The sequence below is a fragment of the Eulemur rufifrons genome, chromosome 29 (genome assembly GCF_041146395.1).
Source record: "Eulemur rufifrons isolate Redbay chromosome 29, OSU_ERuf_1, whole genome shotgun sequence".
Classification (NCBI taxonomy): Eukaryota; Metazoa; Chordata; class Mammalia; order Primates; family Lemuridae; genus Eulemur; species Eulemur rufifrons.
In genome coordinates this window covers 67,073,120-67,087,695 of record NC_091011.1, presented here as the reverse complement: position 1 = coordinate 67,087,695, position 14,576 = coordinate 67,073,120, and the positions used below count along the sequence as shown (strand labels likewise).

The 14,576-nt window shown below is 35.1% G+C and overlaps 1 protein-coding gene and 1 pseudogene across 1 annotated transcript in view; both read right to left on the bottom strand.

Annotated features, from left to right (window-relative positions):
* Positions 1-14,576, bottom strand: part of ZNF277 (zinc finger protein 277) — a 93,832-nt gene that overhangs the window by 29,793 nt on the left and 49,463 nt on the right. The window contains exons 3-4 of the mRNA XM_069461861.1: positions 6,316-6,404; positions 5,967-6,049 (exon numbers count right to left, since the gene is read on the bottom strand). Coding sequence (XP_069317962.1) covers positions 5,967-6,049; positions 6,316-6,404 — 172 coding nt within the window. The remainder of the gene's footprint in view (positions 1-5,966; positions 6,050-6,315; positions 6,405-14,576) is intronic.
* Positions 11,434-14,513, bottom strand: LOC138377477 (small ribosomal subunit protein uS2-like; annotated as a pseudogene).

The following is a 14,576-nucleotide window of genomic DNA, read 5'->3' as shown; positions in this document are numbered from 1 at the left end:
ACCTAAGATAATAAGAAATCAGATTTTCTTAAAAATATTCTTAACAATGAAAACAGAATATTATTTATTTACATGTGTATTTAGATACTGTTCATCCATTTTTATTAATTTTAACAAATGTCAATTTAGAAAAAGTCACATTTGCTTAGGAAGGAAAATCAAACTTGATAAAGGATCCTGGTACAATCAGAAAGAGAATGCTTGGGGTTGGAAAACAGGAGTTTGAGTTGCTTCCCGTCCTATTTAATACAGTATATAACCATGGTTGTGTGCATGTTTCCTAATATCTTTGACCTTGTTTTTCCATCTAAAGAGTGGTAATAATATTTTCTTCCTGATTTCTTCCTTATATCCAGTGTATATTAAAAAACGTCATGTAAATTTTAATTTCTTGTTGAAGATGCTCAAAGTGGTAAACCTTAGGATTCAGGTTAGTATTGTTTCAGACTATGATTACATTTGTTTCCCAAATGAAAACATTAACCAATCTGAAGATGAAAATCACTCAACGGTCATTCTCGCTAACTTGACCTTTGTTGCACTGTTAATAACAATATTACATTCAATGGGAAAGATAATCTTATATTTGGAAAATAGTTACTTTAGATGTAGCAATAGAATGTGTAATACAAAAGATACGAATTATGCAGGAAAGGCATAAGTGTAAGTTGACTTTTTTACTTTGAGGTGATTGATATATAATTATTTGATCCTTTACTAAAAGTCTCGAAAGTGGCACAAGGAAGAAAAATAACCTCAGTGGGAGATATGTAATTTCATTTTGTTGTTGCTTTATTGTGGGGGGAGGTGAGATATATGAAGTATCATTAAAAACAGAAAATACTGTTTCTCTCCAGAGGATCAAATTGCTATATAGGTTAAAATTTTCATAAAATATTTATAGTTGTCATGAATGATGTCTCAAGCTGACATTTATAATAGTGATTAAAAAATACCTTCCATACGGTTACATATTTCCCCTTTCCCCAATTTAGTTAAGTTACATCTTGCTCCTGTAGGAGAAATACTCACATGAGTATTTTTTAAGCTGAAGTGCAAAGTGTAATACAGTGATTAAAGATATATACCTCAGCTATTTTATATCTTTTTTTACATCAGAGAAATCTGACTATATGGCTGTATAGAAATACCAAGCCAATACTTCAGGATTAAACTTAAGTTAATATTAATAATATTAATACTAATATTAATATGAATACTAATATTAATATTAATATTTATGAGCAAGGTTCAGAGAAGATACAAAAGTGAATACAGCAGTTCTAACGCTTAAGAGGCATCTAATCCAGGAAGGAAGACAGACTTTTAAAAAAACTAACTATAATTGAAAAGCCAAATAAAATAGTATGTTAATGTTAATAGAAGAGGTTATTGATTTTGACAGTTGGCATCTGGGAAACATTTTGGGAAACTGTGGCATTTGAGCAATGCCTTAAGGGATATATATTTATATAGGTGGGGGTTGGCATTCCTGGTTGATGAAGTAGAGTCCCGAAAGTACCTAACATAACTGAGTACATGTGATGTTTACACTACAGTGTAAACTCCACAAGGGTGGGGACGATTGCCTGCCTCATTCACCGCTATAACAATAACATTTAGAATGATGTCTGGTGCAAGATAAATGTATGTTGAATAAATGACTGAATTGGGCTCTAGGCAATTGAAAGAAAGAGGGGGAAAATCACTGGAAATATGGTTTGAGCCTAGAAAAGCTTAAGAATATGAAGATGATAAAGAACACAGCAGGTTTTTGGAGAATAAAGCATGATATGCTATTTATTTTTTAATATAAAATTCTAGAGGCAATGTCAATTGACTGAGGTGAGTCTATACTAGGATTGCAAAGAAGAGTATGGATGTGGGACTAGTGGAACTGACAGAACTTGACAAATGACTTAGGTATGAGAGTAAGAAAAAGGAATGGATTTAAGATGAATTTAGAAATTTTCAAATTGAGTGACCAGGAGAATGGTGGTATCATTACATGATATAAGGAGAATAGGCAAATATCATAGCAAGTTTTGGTAGAAGAAAAAATAAGTTCAGTTTTTAGGCATATTAAACTTAAGATGCTTATTGGAAATCCACATGGAAAAGTTTAATATGAGGAAATTTAGATTTGGAGTTCATAAGTGAGCCAGGATGAAAGCTGTGAATGAACTCAATGAATGAATATTTACTCTGACAGCCTTCCCTGCAGCAGCACCAGAATTTAAGCCATCAGCACAGTAGTGGTAGTTATGGAAGTGCATGCCCTGGATGGGGGACAAGATCTTGGGAAACATACATATACATATTTAAGAGAAAAGAGGGAAAAGAACCACCGGAAATGATTAAGGTAGACTGATGAAAAGTAAGAGAAAAATGAACAAAGGTCAAGGGAAAATTTTTAAAGAAGGAGGCTAAAAGGAAGAAGGTATACAAGCTATTCAAAACCTCAAGAACCTTTCCTAATTCTGTACTTCTTTTCAGAATATGGATGAAAAAATTCATATAAGTGTCATACAGGAATTAAGCTCTTCAAAAAGAAAACTGAGAACACACACAATCTCACAAATGTCAAGAAACCAGTGAGGTTGTGAAGAAAGTGGAAAATTTTTTTTCTTTAAATGAAGTTTGGGGGAAAATAGGAACATGAATTTAGGAGTATAGTGAGGGCTATAAAAGGATGTTTTAATATAAGATATAGCTCCTGCCCTCAAGTTACAAAGTCATTTTGAACTAAGAGCAAACCATATAAAAGTACTTAAACTAAATGCCATACTTAGAGTTCCACATGAGAGAATAAATATTAAGGAATGAAGCAAGTCATCATTAATGCAGATCACGTGAGCAAATGCCACACTAATACTCTAGTGTGAGAGTAATACTCTAGTGTAATACTTGAGTTGAGATCCTACTGAGCTGAACTCACTCAAAAATAGACTAGATTATAAGCCAATTACCATAAAGTTTGATTGGTTTAAATTACATATTCCAGAAGCTAGACTGAAATTCTGATTTATAAAGAAGCATTGTTTGATAAAATATAATTAATAGAAAAAAATAAGCAAGCTGTGGTAGAGCGAGTGACTTCCTAGCCCTCTGAGTGTATGATTCTTTGAGGATGAGTTCTTAGAGGGAGAGTATGGGCCAAGGGCATAAACATCCTCAAGAGTTCCAACACATAATGACAAAGCATCTTTCAGAAATGGTATTCCAGTTTACATTCTTAAAAGCGGCTGAAAAAGCACTTGTCTCTTAATATTCTTGCTGCCATTCAGTATTATTTTTTTCACATCTTCTTAACTTGACCCAAGAAAAAAAGTGTATTTACTTTTGCTTCATTTGACGATTTAGACATCTTTCTGGAAATGCCTGTTACTGATTTCTAGAGCTCTTTCTACATAAAAAAAGGTAGAGCCTATAATTATTGCCAACCCCAAAGAAGAATCACCCATATCAACCTCATGCTTCCATACTACACAGCATAAATTGTGATAAACTGGCTGATGGCAAATTCAACCTGTCTTCCTGCTGCTTGGTAAATCTTTTTTTGCTTTTTCTTCATCCTCTAGCCATAATTCCCAACAGCTGGCTCTTGTAAACCACCTCTGCTTTCCCTAAACTTTAATCCAAGCCTGAATCCCCTCCCTACACAGACCTGTCAGACTATAAACATCCAGGACAGAATGATTCCCAGAGCCTAGAATAATAGTACAAAGCCCATGGCAGGCCAAATAAAATTATTTATTTATCACTAGACTGGCATGGCATGGCATGGCTTAAAAAGGCATATATCAGGCACATTTGGTTTGAAATCTCAGCTCTGCTTCTCATTCACTATGTGGTCTTGGGCAAATCAATCTTTTTATGCCACAGTTTCCTCATCAACAGAATGGCCTTTAATAGCTACATCAAAGGATGCTATGAAACAAGGGCCTACTGCAAGGCATGACATATGTCTGGGAGTCAGTAATTTTGTTAGCTTCTTTCCACATCTCCAAGTTGGTCTGTTCTTCCCCAGGATTTGGCAGCTTTAAATGGATTTTCACATAGCTGCATTTACTATCTTGTCTTCATGTCACTTGGATGGGCAACAAAGACACATTAAAGACACATTAATGGGTTTTTATCACCACAAACTCAAGTTCCTGGCACTGATGATTTCCACAATTTAGCTCTGCCTTGCCTCTTCAAATCTATCTCATACTTTTCCCCATAAACAAATTTTCTACCTTAGTCAGAAGTACACTTACTCAACTTTCCTGAATACATCTTGACTGTTTAGATTCATATGCATTTTTCTTCCCTTCTTGACAACTATCTAACTACCCAAATCCTTCTCATTGTTAAGACACAATGTTATTTTTATCAACTAATATTTATTGAGTGCTTTCTATTTGCCAGGTACTATTCTAAGTGTATTATGTGCATTATCTCACTTAATCTTCATAAGCCCTACAAGACATTCTATGATTATCTCTAAATTACTGAGATAAGAATACATAATTGTCTTTCTTTTCTAACTGAACTGTACACTCTTCTATGATATGAGCTTTGCTTTTACTTCTTTGTATAATCATCTAGTTAAGCAGGAATTCAATGAGCATGCATGGATTAATTGTATTTTCATTCCTGTTTTGTTTCTTTAAGCCTCCACAATCTCACTTTCATTTAATCTGTCACTTTGTCAGACTGCAAAATAAAAAAGGTCATCTAAATTTTATAGATGTAGATTGTTTTAGGGACCTGAGCCTAACTGCAGACATACAGTAAAGATTTTGCATGCTGAGGAATAGCAATGGCTGAAGTAATAGGGTTTGAGTTCTTATAAAGAAGTCCTTAGGGCTACTAGGATCATGACACCTTGATTATTCTTGATTGAGGCCACTCTGAGAAAGATAAGAAAACTCATGGAAATAAAAAATTATGAAATATAAGCAAACAAAATTCATAACATATGACACAAAATTCACCCTTGTTTTGCAGATTTCAAAAGACACTGCTATATGGAGAGAAGAGAAACAGGAAGTCCTGTTTCTTCACTGGAATTGTTATACAGAAAGAGCATAATTTTTTTAACATATAAATCAACATCCAGCATTATCATCTTCCCTTACTGGGAGAAATAACCATTTGGGATGTCTACAAAATCAAATATGCTTCAGGGGTTTTTCTTAAATTATATGATGATGGTACATAGAATTTAGTTTCCTCCTAGATCTCTTGAGGATGTAGCACAAATATTTAAATCATCTCTCTCATGATATATCTAGCCAAATCCAAAGATACAAAGAAAACTTATAAGAAACCATTAAAGGAAGAAAAAGTCAATCTCAAGTAATATCACAAATAATGAGAAACTGTATACTTTTAAACAATATTAACTTAAAATTAATTTCTGATTAATGACAATGAAAATTTTCATATTTGTATGTGCTGTTATCTTTTTTTAAAGACTAAAGATGCTGAGGTTTTCAAATTAGCCTGCTTATTAAGGCTAAAAATGAGAAAGACTACTATGTTGATCAAACCATATGCTTAATTCATAAAGGAGAATAAAAGAAATGCTAGAGCATAGCACATTCCAGAGAAGAGGAGAAAAAAAGGTTAATCAATTCAACTCAATTTTAGCTGAGGGCATTTTTCCACGACTACTGAACCCTAGCATGTGTCAGGCAGCTAAAATTATACTAAAATGTGTAAGCTCTGTTGTTATTTTAGAGATAATCCAGGAAGCAAAACAAAGCCAAAAATTATCTCTGCATTTTTAACATGAAATGCTAACTTTTCAGCCAAGGGTATACTTTTTTCTGTTTTAAGATTTTCATGTATTGTCTACTCTTTGGTGCATGTTTGAAAGTTTCTATAAGTATAAAAAAAACAAAAAAAAAGCCATAACAAAAACGATTTTTGTATGTATTTCCAACACCCCGTTTGCCCTTGAAAACAATTCTTACCAGTCTCTGTTTCTGAAGCTCTTCTCTAAGAATTCTGTCTTCTGGTAAAACATCACATAACAAAAAATAATTTTCTTGTTCTTCTGTTGAGAGATTAGAAAAATAAATGAGAAAAAACATGCTTATCATTTTTAAAGATTTTTTCCTTTAAAAGTGTGTGTGTGTGTGTGTATCTATTAGGGTCCCTTCTGGTATAGAATAGTTTTAGCTTTATTCAAGTTAGACAAAATAAACACAGCAATTTAATTTTATCTATCATGAAAGTGAGAAGCAAGATTTAAGACAGTAAGATTATTCCTGTGAATTTCTGGATTGTAAGGAAAAGATAGTAGCCAAGATGTACACTTACCAAATGGAGCTGTGGAATTGATTCTTATCACACTACAAAAATCTGTGATGGGTTGTTCAGTGAACCTTTTCTTCCAACATAAAATGTACCTTAGAACAATAAAGAAAAAAAAAAAAAGAAAGAAAGAAAAGAGGATGGTGAGAAGACACAACTTTCTTTCAAATGACAGAATTTTATAAGAACATTCAACTATTCCAAAGCAACAAATCTAATGTTAACTGAAAACTGCTAGAAAATTTGTGACTATAAAGGCAGTAGAGCATTGCAGAAATATGAAATAAATATTTAATAAAAGAAATTACCATGTAAAGGCATGAAAATGATTAAACTTTACCATCTCCAAGTTCAATAAAGATATTTAGAAAAGTTAAAGCAAATATTTTTATCTGATAATGAAGTTTTCTGAAATAACATCTAAGTTTATGTGTCTTTTAAATGCAACAATGATTAAAAAGGCTATGACACATTCTCCAATAAAGAGATAGTAGTGATTATCTTACACACCAAAAGAACAGAGGTCAGAAGAATAATGCAATGAAAAATCAGTTTAAATTCAATATCTATACAGCAAGGTAGAAAAATTTCATGTGTCCACACTCTGTCTGAAACGAGGCAAATTCAGACTTTGGAAAAATAGTTGAACATATAATTCCTGTATCTAATGAGCAGAGTTAGAAGCAGCACACTGGCTAAATTTTTTAAAAAAGCATAACACCCTGACCTGCATATCTGATGAAAGAGGGAGTAAGATAACAGAATTCAACGAGCTGTTCACCTTTCTATTTATCTAACAAGCTTTATATTGGCCATTGCAATCTCGTTTATTAAATGGTACCAAGAAAAGAATGTGTTCTTCATGAGGAGAAAGGAAATGGAAAGTTTGACTCTATAGCTGACAATTTATCAGGCTACACAACTGATGGATAAAATAAGTAACTTACACTAAAAAAATCACAAAGCCCTGTGAAAAATACGGGACTTGAAATAGATGACGTGTATGGAAAGAATAGGAATTTAGACATTTTAAATGGCTTGATATAGCACCTGACAGTGTTTTGGACATAGCAGGACCACAGTAAATGTTTTAAATATGGTAGAAGAACATTTGAAGATTCCTGTAAAGCTCTCTAAGTAGCCCTCAACTCTTAATACTTTGTTTTCTTTTTATTTTTACCTCCTTTTTCCTTAACATTAATTCCCCAATCCCATGGTGCTCTATAGAAAGAACATTCTTGTATTAGAAAAAATAATCTGTGCTGGGAGAGGTCTGAGAGAAAGAGAGAACCATGACAGAAGCTAACATAAAATATAAAAATAAAGGGATGACAATACTGAGTGAATATAGAGTAGTAAGGAAAAGAAGTCAGTAAATAATGTATAAAAAAAAACCCACATATTTTAGCTCTTTCTTCTCATGTATAACCATATTGTCAACCTTGGTGGGTAAGTAAAAGAAGAACCCTTTCCTTATAAAACAGTGCTTGATTTTATCCTAAGAGATCTGAAAATGACAATCTTAAGCTCCTATCCAGCCTCTAACCACAAATATGTAAATATGCACTATTACTCTATAGCTAACATACAGGTTTTCATATTAGAAGTCTTAGAAGCAGAAGGCAAGTGCATACTGGATCCATCACAGCAGACAAAAAGAGAAAAAGTACCTACAAAAGGCTGAAACATTATTTCCTTGGCCATCCTGGGCCAGTTTCAGCACCTTGCACTCCTCAGTATCCTACACAGCTACTCTAATTGTCCACTTCTCCATTCTCTACTTGTTGCTTTTTTCTCTCCTGGGGAGAGAAGAAAAAGGGGGAAAGAGAAGGTTTAAGAAAATAAAAAATGACATTTCCAGTCCTTTTCTTGTTCTCCCATCAGCACATCTTCTATTACAAAGGGGTGACAGGGATGAAAAAACATAAAACCTTTATTAGAGATGTCAAGAATAGAGGCAGATTGTTCTTCTAAATAGAAATATACAAACATCTGTTTTCATGACTAATCAAACTCATATATGGCAGAATCAGATAACTATTAATATTTGAGGAGGGCAACTGAGGTTCTGCTAGACAGAATCACCCCCATGATTTTAATTCAACTGATTTAGCAATTGCTTCTCTTGTGCTCATCACCTTGAAACTCTGATACAAAATAAGTATATGATGTGATTCTTCTCTTCAAAGATCAAGGAGATGGTACCCAAATGTGGAAGGCCTTGGAGACTGAGACTCATTAATTATTGGAATCAGATGATTGTTACTTCTGAAGTGGAACTTCTTTGCATCTCTTGCTTATCCAGTTAAGCAAATCAACAACCCCAAATAGCTGATGTCAACTTTCAGTCCTTAGATGGGAAGTTAGGAGCAGTTTAGATTGAGGACTACTGACTTTAAAAGACAAGAGGGCCAAATTCTCTGTAGGGAATACACCAAGGAGGAGTTTGTCAGTCCCAAAGTGCCTACCTTGGTGATATCCTCTAAACAAAACTGAGAATAGTAGTTAGCCCTCTATAGCATTAGTTCCATTTTGAGTCTGCAGTCCATTAAAAGGCAGTGATAACTCCTTGAAGGCAGTGATAACTCCTTGAATACACAGGCTGCTTACCTTTGGAAAATGTTCACAGACTTAGAAGAGTATCTGTGTGAAATTATGTGAAGTAGATGACCAAGTAAGAGCTTGGATCCTAGTAACAAGACTGCCCTTTGAATTATCAATGACTTAATTTTTAATCAAGAGTCAATACTGTCCCTCTCTTATCCACGCATATCTTATGCTAGAGGCAGTTTTGCTTGTTAAATTAAGACAGTGGTCAAACCATCATAGTTGATGTATTAAAAGACTCTATCACCCAAGACAATAGTGAATAGAGGAGCGGGGACTTTGCATCCAAAGATATGAACTTGAATTTAAAGTTATTTAACCTTTCTGAAACTCAGTTTACTCATTTGTAAAATGAATTATTGATCATTAAATAGGACAATGCACATACATACAGAACAGTGTCCAAAATCCTTGGTATTTAATAAATGATAGTTATTACTATGAAAAAGTAACATATTTAGATAAGACTAAAGTAGTAAAGCATTTATATCGATCCCAGAGAAATAATGGTCCCTAACACAGTAACTAAAATAACATTTCATCAAACATTTAATGAGAAAGTCAAAACAACTATATTAATAATGTCAGAGAGTACCTACAGGTGGCTAACATGGTGGAAGAGTAGAATGATAATAATGACAACTATTAACAGCTACCACTTAATGAGCCCTTACTTGCCACAAGGTCACACAATTAGAATATTAGAATTGGTATCTGAACTCTCTGGCTTCAAAGCCAAACTCAGTCTTCTACAACAGTGTCTCTAGTGTCACGTGGGACCAATCTGTACAAGAAATGCAGAAAAGGGAAGGCAGGGACAGGAAAAAGGCCCCTAGAATTATAGTTGTAATGAATGCTTGAAGCGTTTTTTTCCCTCAGAGACCAAGGAGGTCACATAGAATGCCTTTTGACAAGGCAGAAACAGAACTACAGAAATGAAGTCTGAAGGGAATCTTTCCCTTCTTAAAAGCATACTATCTAACAGTAACCCTCAGTCTGAACTGCTCCTAACTTCCTACTTAAGGACTGAAAGTTGGTATCATCTGTTTAGGGTTGTTGATTTGGAACTCCTTAACTAGGCAAGCAAGAGGTGCAAAGAAGTTCCACTAGAGGTAACAATCACATGATTCCAATAGTCAACGGGTCTTAGTCTCCAAGGCCTTCCATTTTTTGAGTTCTGTCTCCTTGATCTTTGAAGAATCACATCACATACTTATTTTGTATCAGAAAGGTGACAGGCACAAGGGAAGCAAATACTAACATCAACTGACTTAAAATCATAGGGACAGACATTCTGTCTAACAGAACCCCAGTTACCCACCTCAAATAGGAAGAGCTTCTCATGAAATAGAGAAAGAGAAGACACTGCTGTAAGTTCATAGTCTGGTAGTCTTTGCATAGGTTAAAAGTTATTTTATTGCTCTATTAACAAGCAGTCATGCATTTTGGAAATGATGTTTTTCAAATACCATCTCTGAAAACATCTCTGAGATGGTGTTAGGTGGCTTCTAAGGGAAGGGGGATAAAGCAGATAATAAATTGGTCCAGTAGGAACAAAGTTGTCATTTGAGTGTTCTTCCTGATCAAAGGTTGTGTGACAACAACATAAAAGAAAAAAATCATCTGTTACCAAAGCAAAATATAACCATAAACCATCATACAACTTAAAAATATAAAATTATGCATATCTTACAGTGGTTGACTATATGAACAGACTTCAGCTGGAACATAACATTTGACCTAAGTCTACATTTGAGTTAAGAAACATCCTAGTTATTAAACACACACAAGTGCTTTCTTTAGTTTATAATTAGAATTAAGAGATATCAATATATATTAATACATTTTCTTGTGGTTGATAAAGGCATTCAGATAAATTGTATTCAATTGAGAGACAGCTTAAAGATAGCAGATCTTTAATACATCCTTCTTGTAGCATTTTTCCCCACCCACTAGAACATATTTTTTCGAAGTGAAGGGATCATTTAGTACTTCTTTTCTGCATTTTTTCCTACTTCTCTAGTTTATTCAAACCTACAATTGCAGCTACTCAATATATAAAGGCCGCCAAGAAATAACATGTGGTATGAACTCTATTTGGATGACAGTTTTCAAAGCATTTCATACTTTATTAAAAAGCCATAAAAGTAATTACTAGGTCATTAGTAAATATTTTTTTCTTCCAAAGGAGCTTCAAATCAAGTCTCACAGAATTCTCTCAGAAAAAATACTTGTAGCAATAGCTTGCCTGCTCAGCCCCATACTGTAACTGGTGTGCTTACTGACATAGGCATAAGGGTTTGAGATATGGTTGTTAATTAAGTGGCACGGAATGAGTGGAATTTAATATAGAAAGGGGCAAGAATTAGGAGTTAACATTTATTTTCTGGACCAATTTTATCTACTGAATACAGCTAGCAAATAGCTAAAGTTTTTTTTTTTTTTTTGTAAAGAAACTGATGTTTATTTTCTGTCAACCTTACTTCCATCTTGCTTAAGAACCTATGAAAGAATAGTTTAAGGCCACTCAGTGGTTGTTCCTACCCATTCAGTGACGTGAGCAGTGGGAGCTGCACACCAGTCTTCTGTGGCAGGCTGAGTGTTCTAGCCTTCAGCGGGGAACTGTTGAACAGGCACAGAGGGCACCTGCACGCCTTCAGACTAGTCTGCAACCTCATGTTGAGTAGCAGTGAACTCAGGAGCTGGAGCAGTCCATTCACCCTGAAATTCCTCCTTGGTCATAGCCTCTTCAGCAGCACCCTGCTCTTCCTTTTCAATCTCTTCAGGATCTCTGCAGGATCTCTGCAGAAGTAGAGATCAAGCATGACCTCCCATGGATGGATGCTCACGGGAGATGGTGCCATACATACACAGAACTTCCCAGGTCAGCATCCACTACATCCAACCCACTGAGTGAGCTCCGTTGTTGTTGCATGGATTGGCAATGTCCACAGAATGCAGAGGAGAATCTGTGTTACACAGAGCAATGGTAGGCAGGATAACATCAGATGCCTCTATGAGAGTCTGGTGGTTGGCCCTAGGATCAGTAACCACTAAAAGATGTGGCTCCCAGAAGGCTGCCTGGATCTGGTTAGTGAAGGTTCTGGGAGTGAAGCAACCAGCAGTAGGAGTGGCTCCAGTGGCTGCAACAAACTTTAGCACAGCTTGCTGGCCAGTATTCCTGGAGGATAGGACACTGATATCAGCAGGGTTTTCAATGGCAACAATGGCACAAGTTGCCAGCAAAAGCTTTTCCCAGGTCCTCTTCAGATTTATGATGTAGATGCCATCACTTTTCCTTTTGTAGATGTACTGTTCCATTTGGAAGTCAAGCTTGGTGCTACCTAGTGGGTTCCTGCTGCAAGTAATTTAAGGACATCCTCCTCTTTCATTGGCAGGACTTCAAGGGCTCTGGACACTGTGAAAATTTCCCTTTAAGTTATGACAGGAATCCAGAACAACGCAGTGTGGACCCCTCTCTGGGTAGTGCAGAAAGGCATAGCTCAGTATTAAAAACTATGTTAAATGGGCTCAAAGGAAAGATTTTTATTGTTTTTACTTCCTCTGCCCCAGGAAGTTTTACTGTTATTTTGTTTCAATTAAAAAAAATCAAATATATTTAATATGAAAACTCACAGCTTCTTGGAAACTACAAAGTAAGTCCATCTCTTATTTATTTATCATCCATATCACTTACTGTACTCAGAACCAACAATTTCTCTCTAAGAAGTTCTCAGTGAATCCACTTATGCCATTGAAACTCTCACTGTTCCCTCCTCCCCATCCCTAATAACTTCCTTTCTGAAGTTAGGAACAAGTCACATAATGCTGAGAAGAGTTCAACTTAACTCTGATCACAAACACTCAATACTTGGACGACAGCTGACAATAGGTTTCCAAATTTAAAATACATGCCAACATATGTATTTTACATTTGTAAATGTACACTTGTGTATATTTTACACAGGTATACATACTTTAGAAAGCACTTCCATCAAGTATGTATCTTTTCCTTTTTAATTAAAGCATCCATGTTATTGCCTATCTGCATTTAGAGCATGATTGATCCCAACATTTAATTATTGATTCCTAAGCCCTGAGACCTAGTAAATAATTTGATTTTCCTGCTCACATATGGATGAGATTAATGTCAATGATAAAAACAGAAAGACTGACTAGTACAAATGTAAGTACTTAACTATCATACATAAACACAAAGGAGAATATAACTCTGATTCAGAAATTTCTCAAAGATTTTAGGGGGAGAAAGAAAAATCTTAACACTATCAATCAATTTTACTCTCAAAAGAGAGTAAAAGATCTGACCACATGTAACTAGGTTTCATATATAAGAAAGTTCCCAGAATATTCCAAGAATGAACATACACACATTTAAATGAAAATAAAGAATAGAGAATAAGAATAAAGCACAGAATGCCTCCTCTGAAAGCATACAAGGAATTAGTTTATTTTACTAGTTGCTAATGTATGTCATTCCTATAACTCTCCCCCCCCACTATGTCTTATGTCTGCTCCCAGATCAAGCAACACCAAAATCTACCCCAAATTAGCAATACTGAGTGGATATAGGGGCCATGTACAGAAGGCACACAGTGGATATTCAGTACAGGTGCTAGGCAGTTGGGAGGGCAGGTATCAGGGCTAGGGAATAGCTAATACTACCCCCGTGGGTATGCTGGCTATTCCAAATTAAAAACAAATTTTCTTTCTAGAAGTTTAGATTATTTAGAACCCTGAATAAAATTCTCTCAAAAGTTAAATTTTACAAATGATAATTAGGTTTTTAGGCCAGCATAAATGTCTACTGAAAATTCAAGCTACAGTTGAAGAAACTAAGATTTCAAATATATCTTTGGTAATAAAAATATAAATAAAATTTTGGCTACCATTTATCACGTACACATTACGTCTCAGGCACTAGCAGGTACTATACATACCCTGTTTTATATAATATTCGACAATCTTATGAGGGCTGGCATTACCCTATTTTTTTGATGAGGAAATAGATGTTTAGAACAGTAAGATAGCTTTCTGGAAGTCACAAGGTTAGGAAGTCTTGAAGCCTGCATTCAACCCTAGGCCTGTCTGGTTTCACAGTCAACTCTTAGTAATGTAGCTTGTGGCTTTGCAAGACCCATCATAAGAAAGAAGTTGCTTGCTAGGAATGATTTATGTGGTCAGGGAGGTACAGAGGTTAGATGCGGGGATATTACAATGTCTGGGCACCAGATACATCGAATTGTATACTTTCAGTAACTATACAGGCCAGTAACCAACAAGATGCTGCCTTCTATGGAAAATGCCTCCAAGTCTCAAATAATCATGACATGAACATAATTACTTCACTACAGCTGCTTAAGGGAAGGCATTTTTCTTGGACCACTACTTCTACAAATTAAAAATTGGGAAAAAAGGAATAATTGCCTATATTACTAGCCTACTGGTATGGATCATTCCAAGTCACATGCTCCTAAGTTAGAGTCTAGTTCACTTTGGGTCCTGGCTGTGTAGGTTACATCCCATATAGAAAGAACATTTCATACTTGCCCAGTGTTGATAGCTCCTTAAGTACCCATCTCTATCTGCTTTTTCATCTTCCTTGTCCTCTTTCTCTCAGTACCTCAGTGACCTCAATAGCG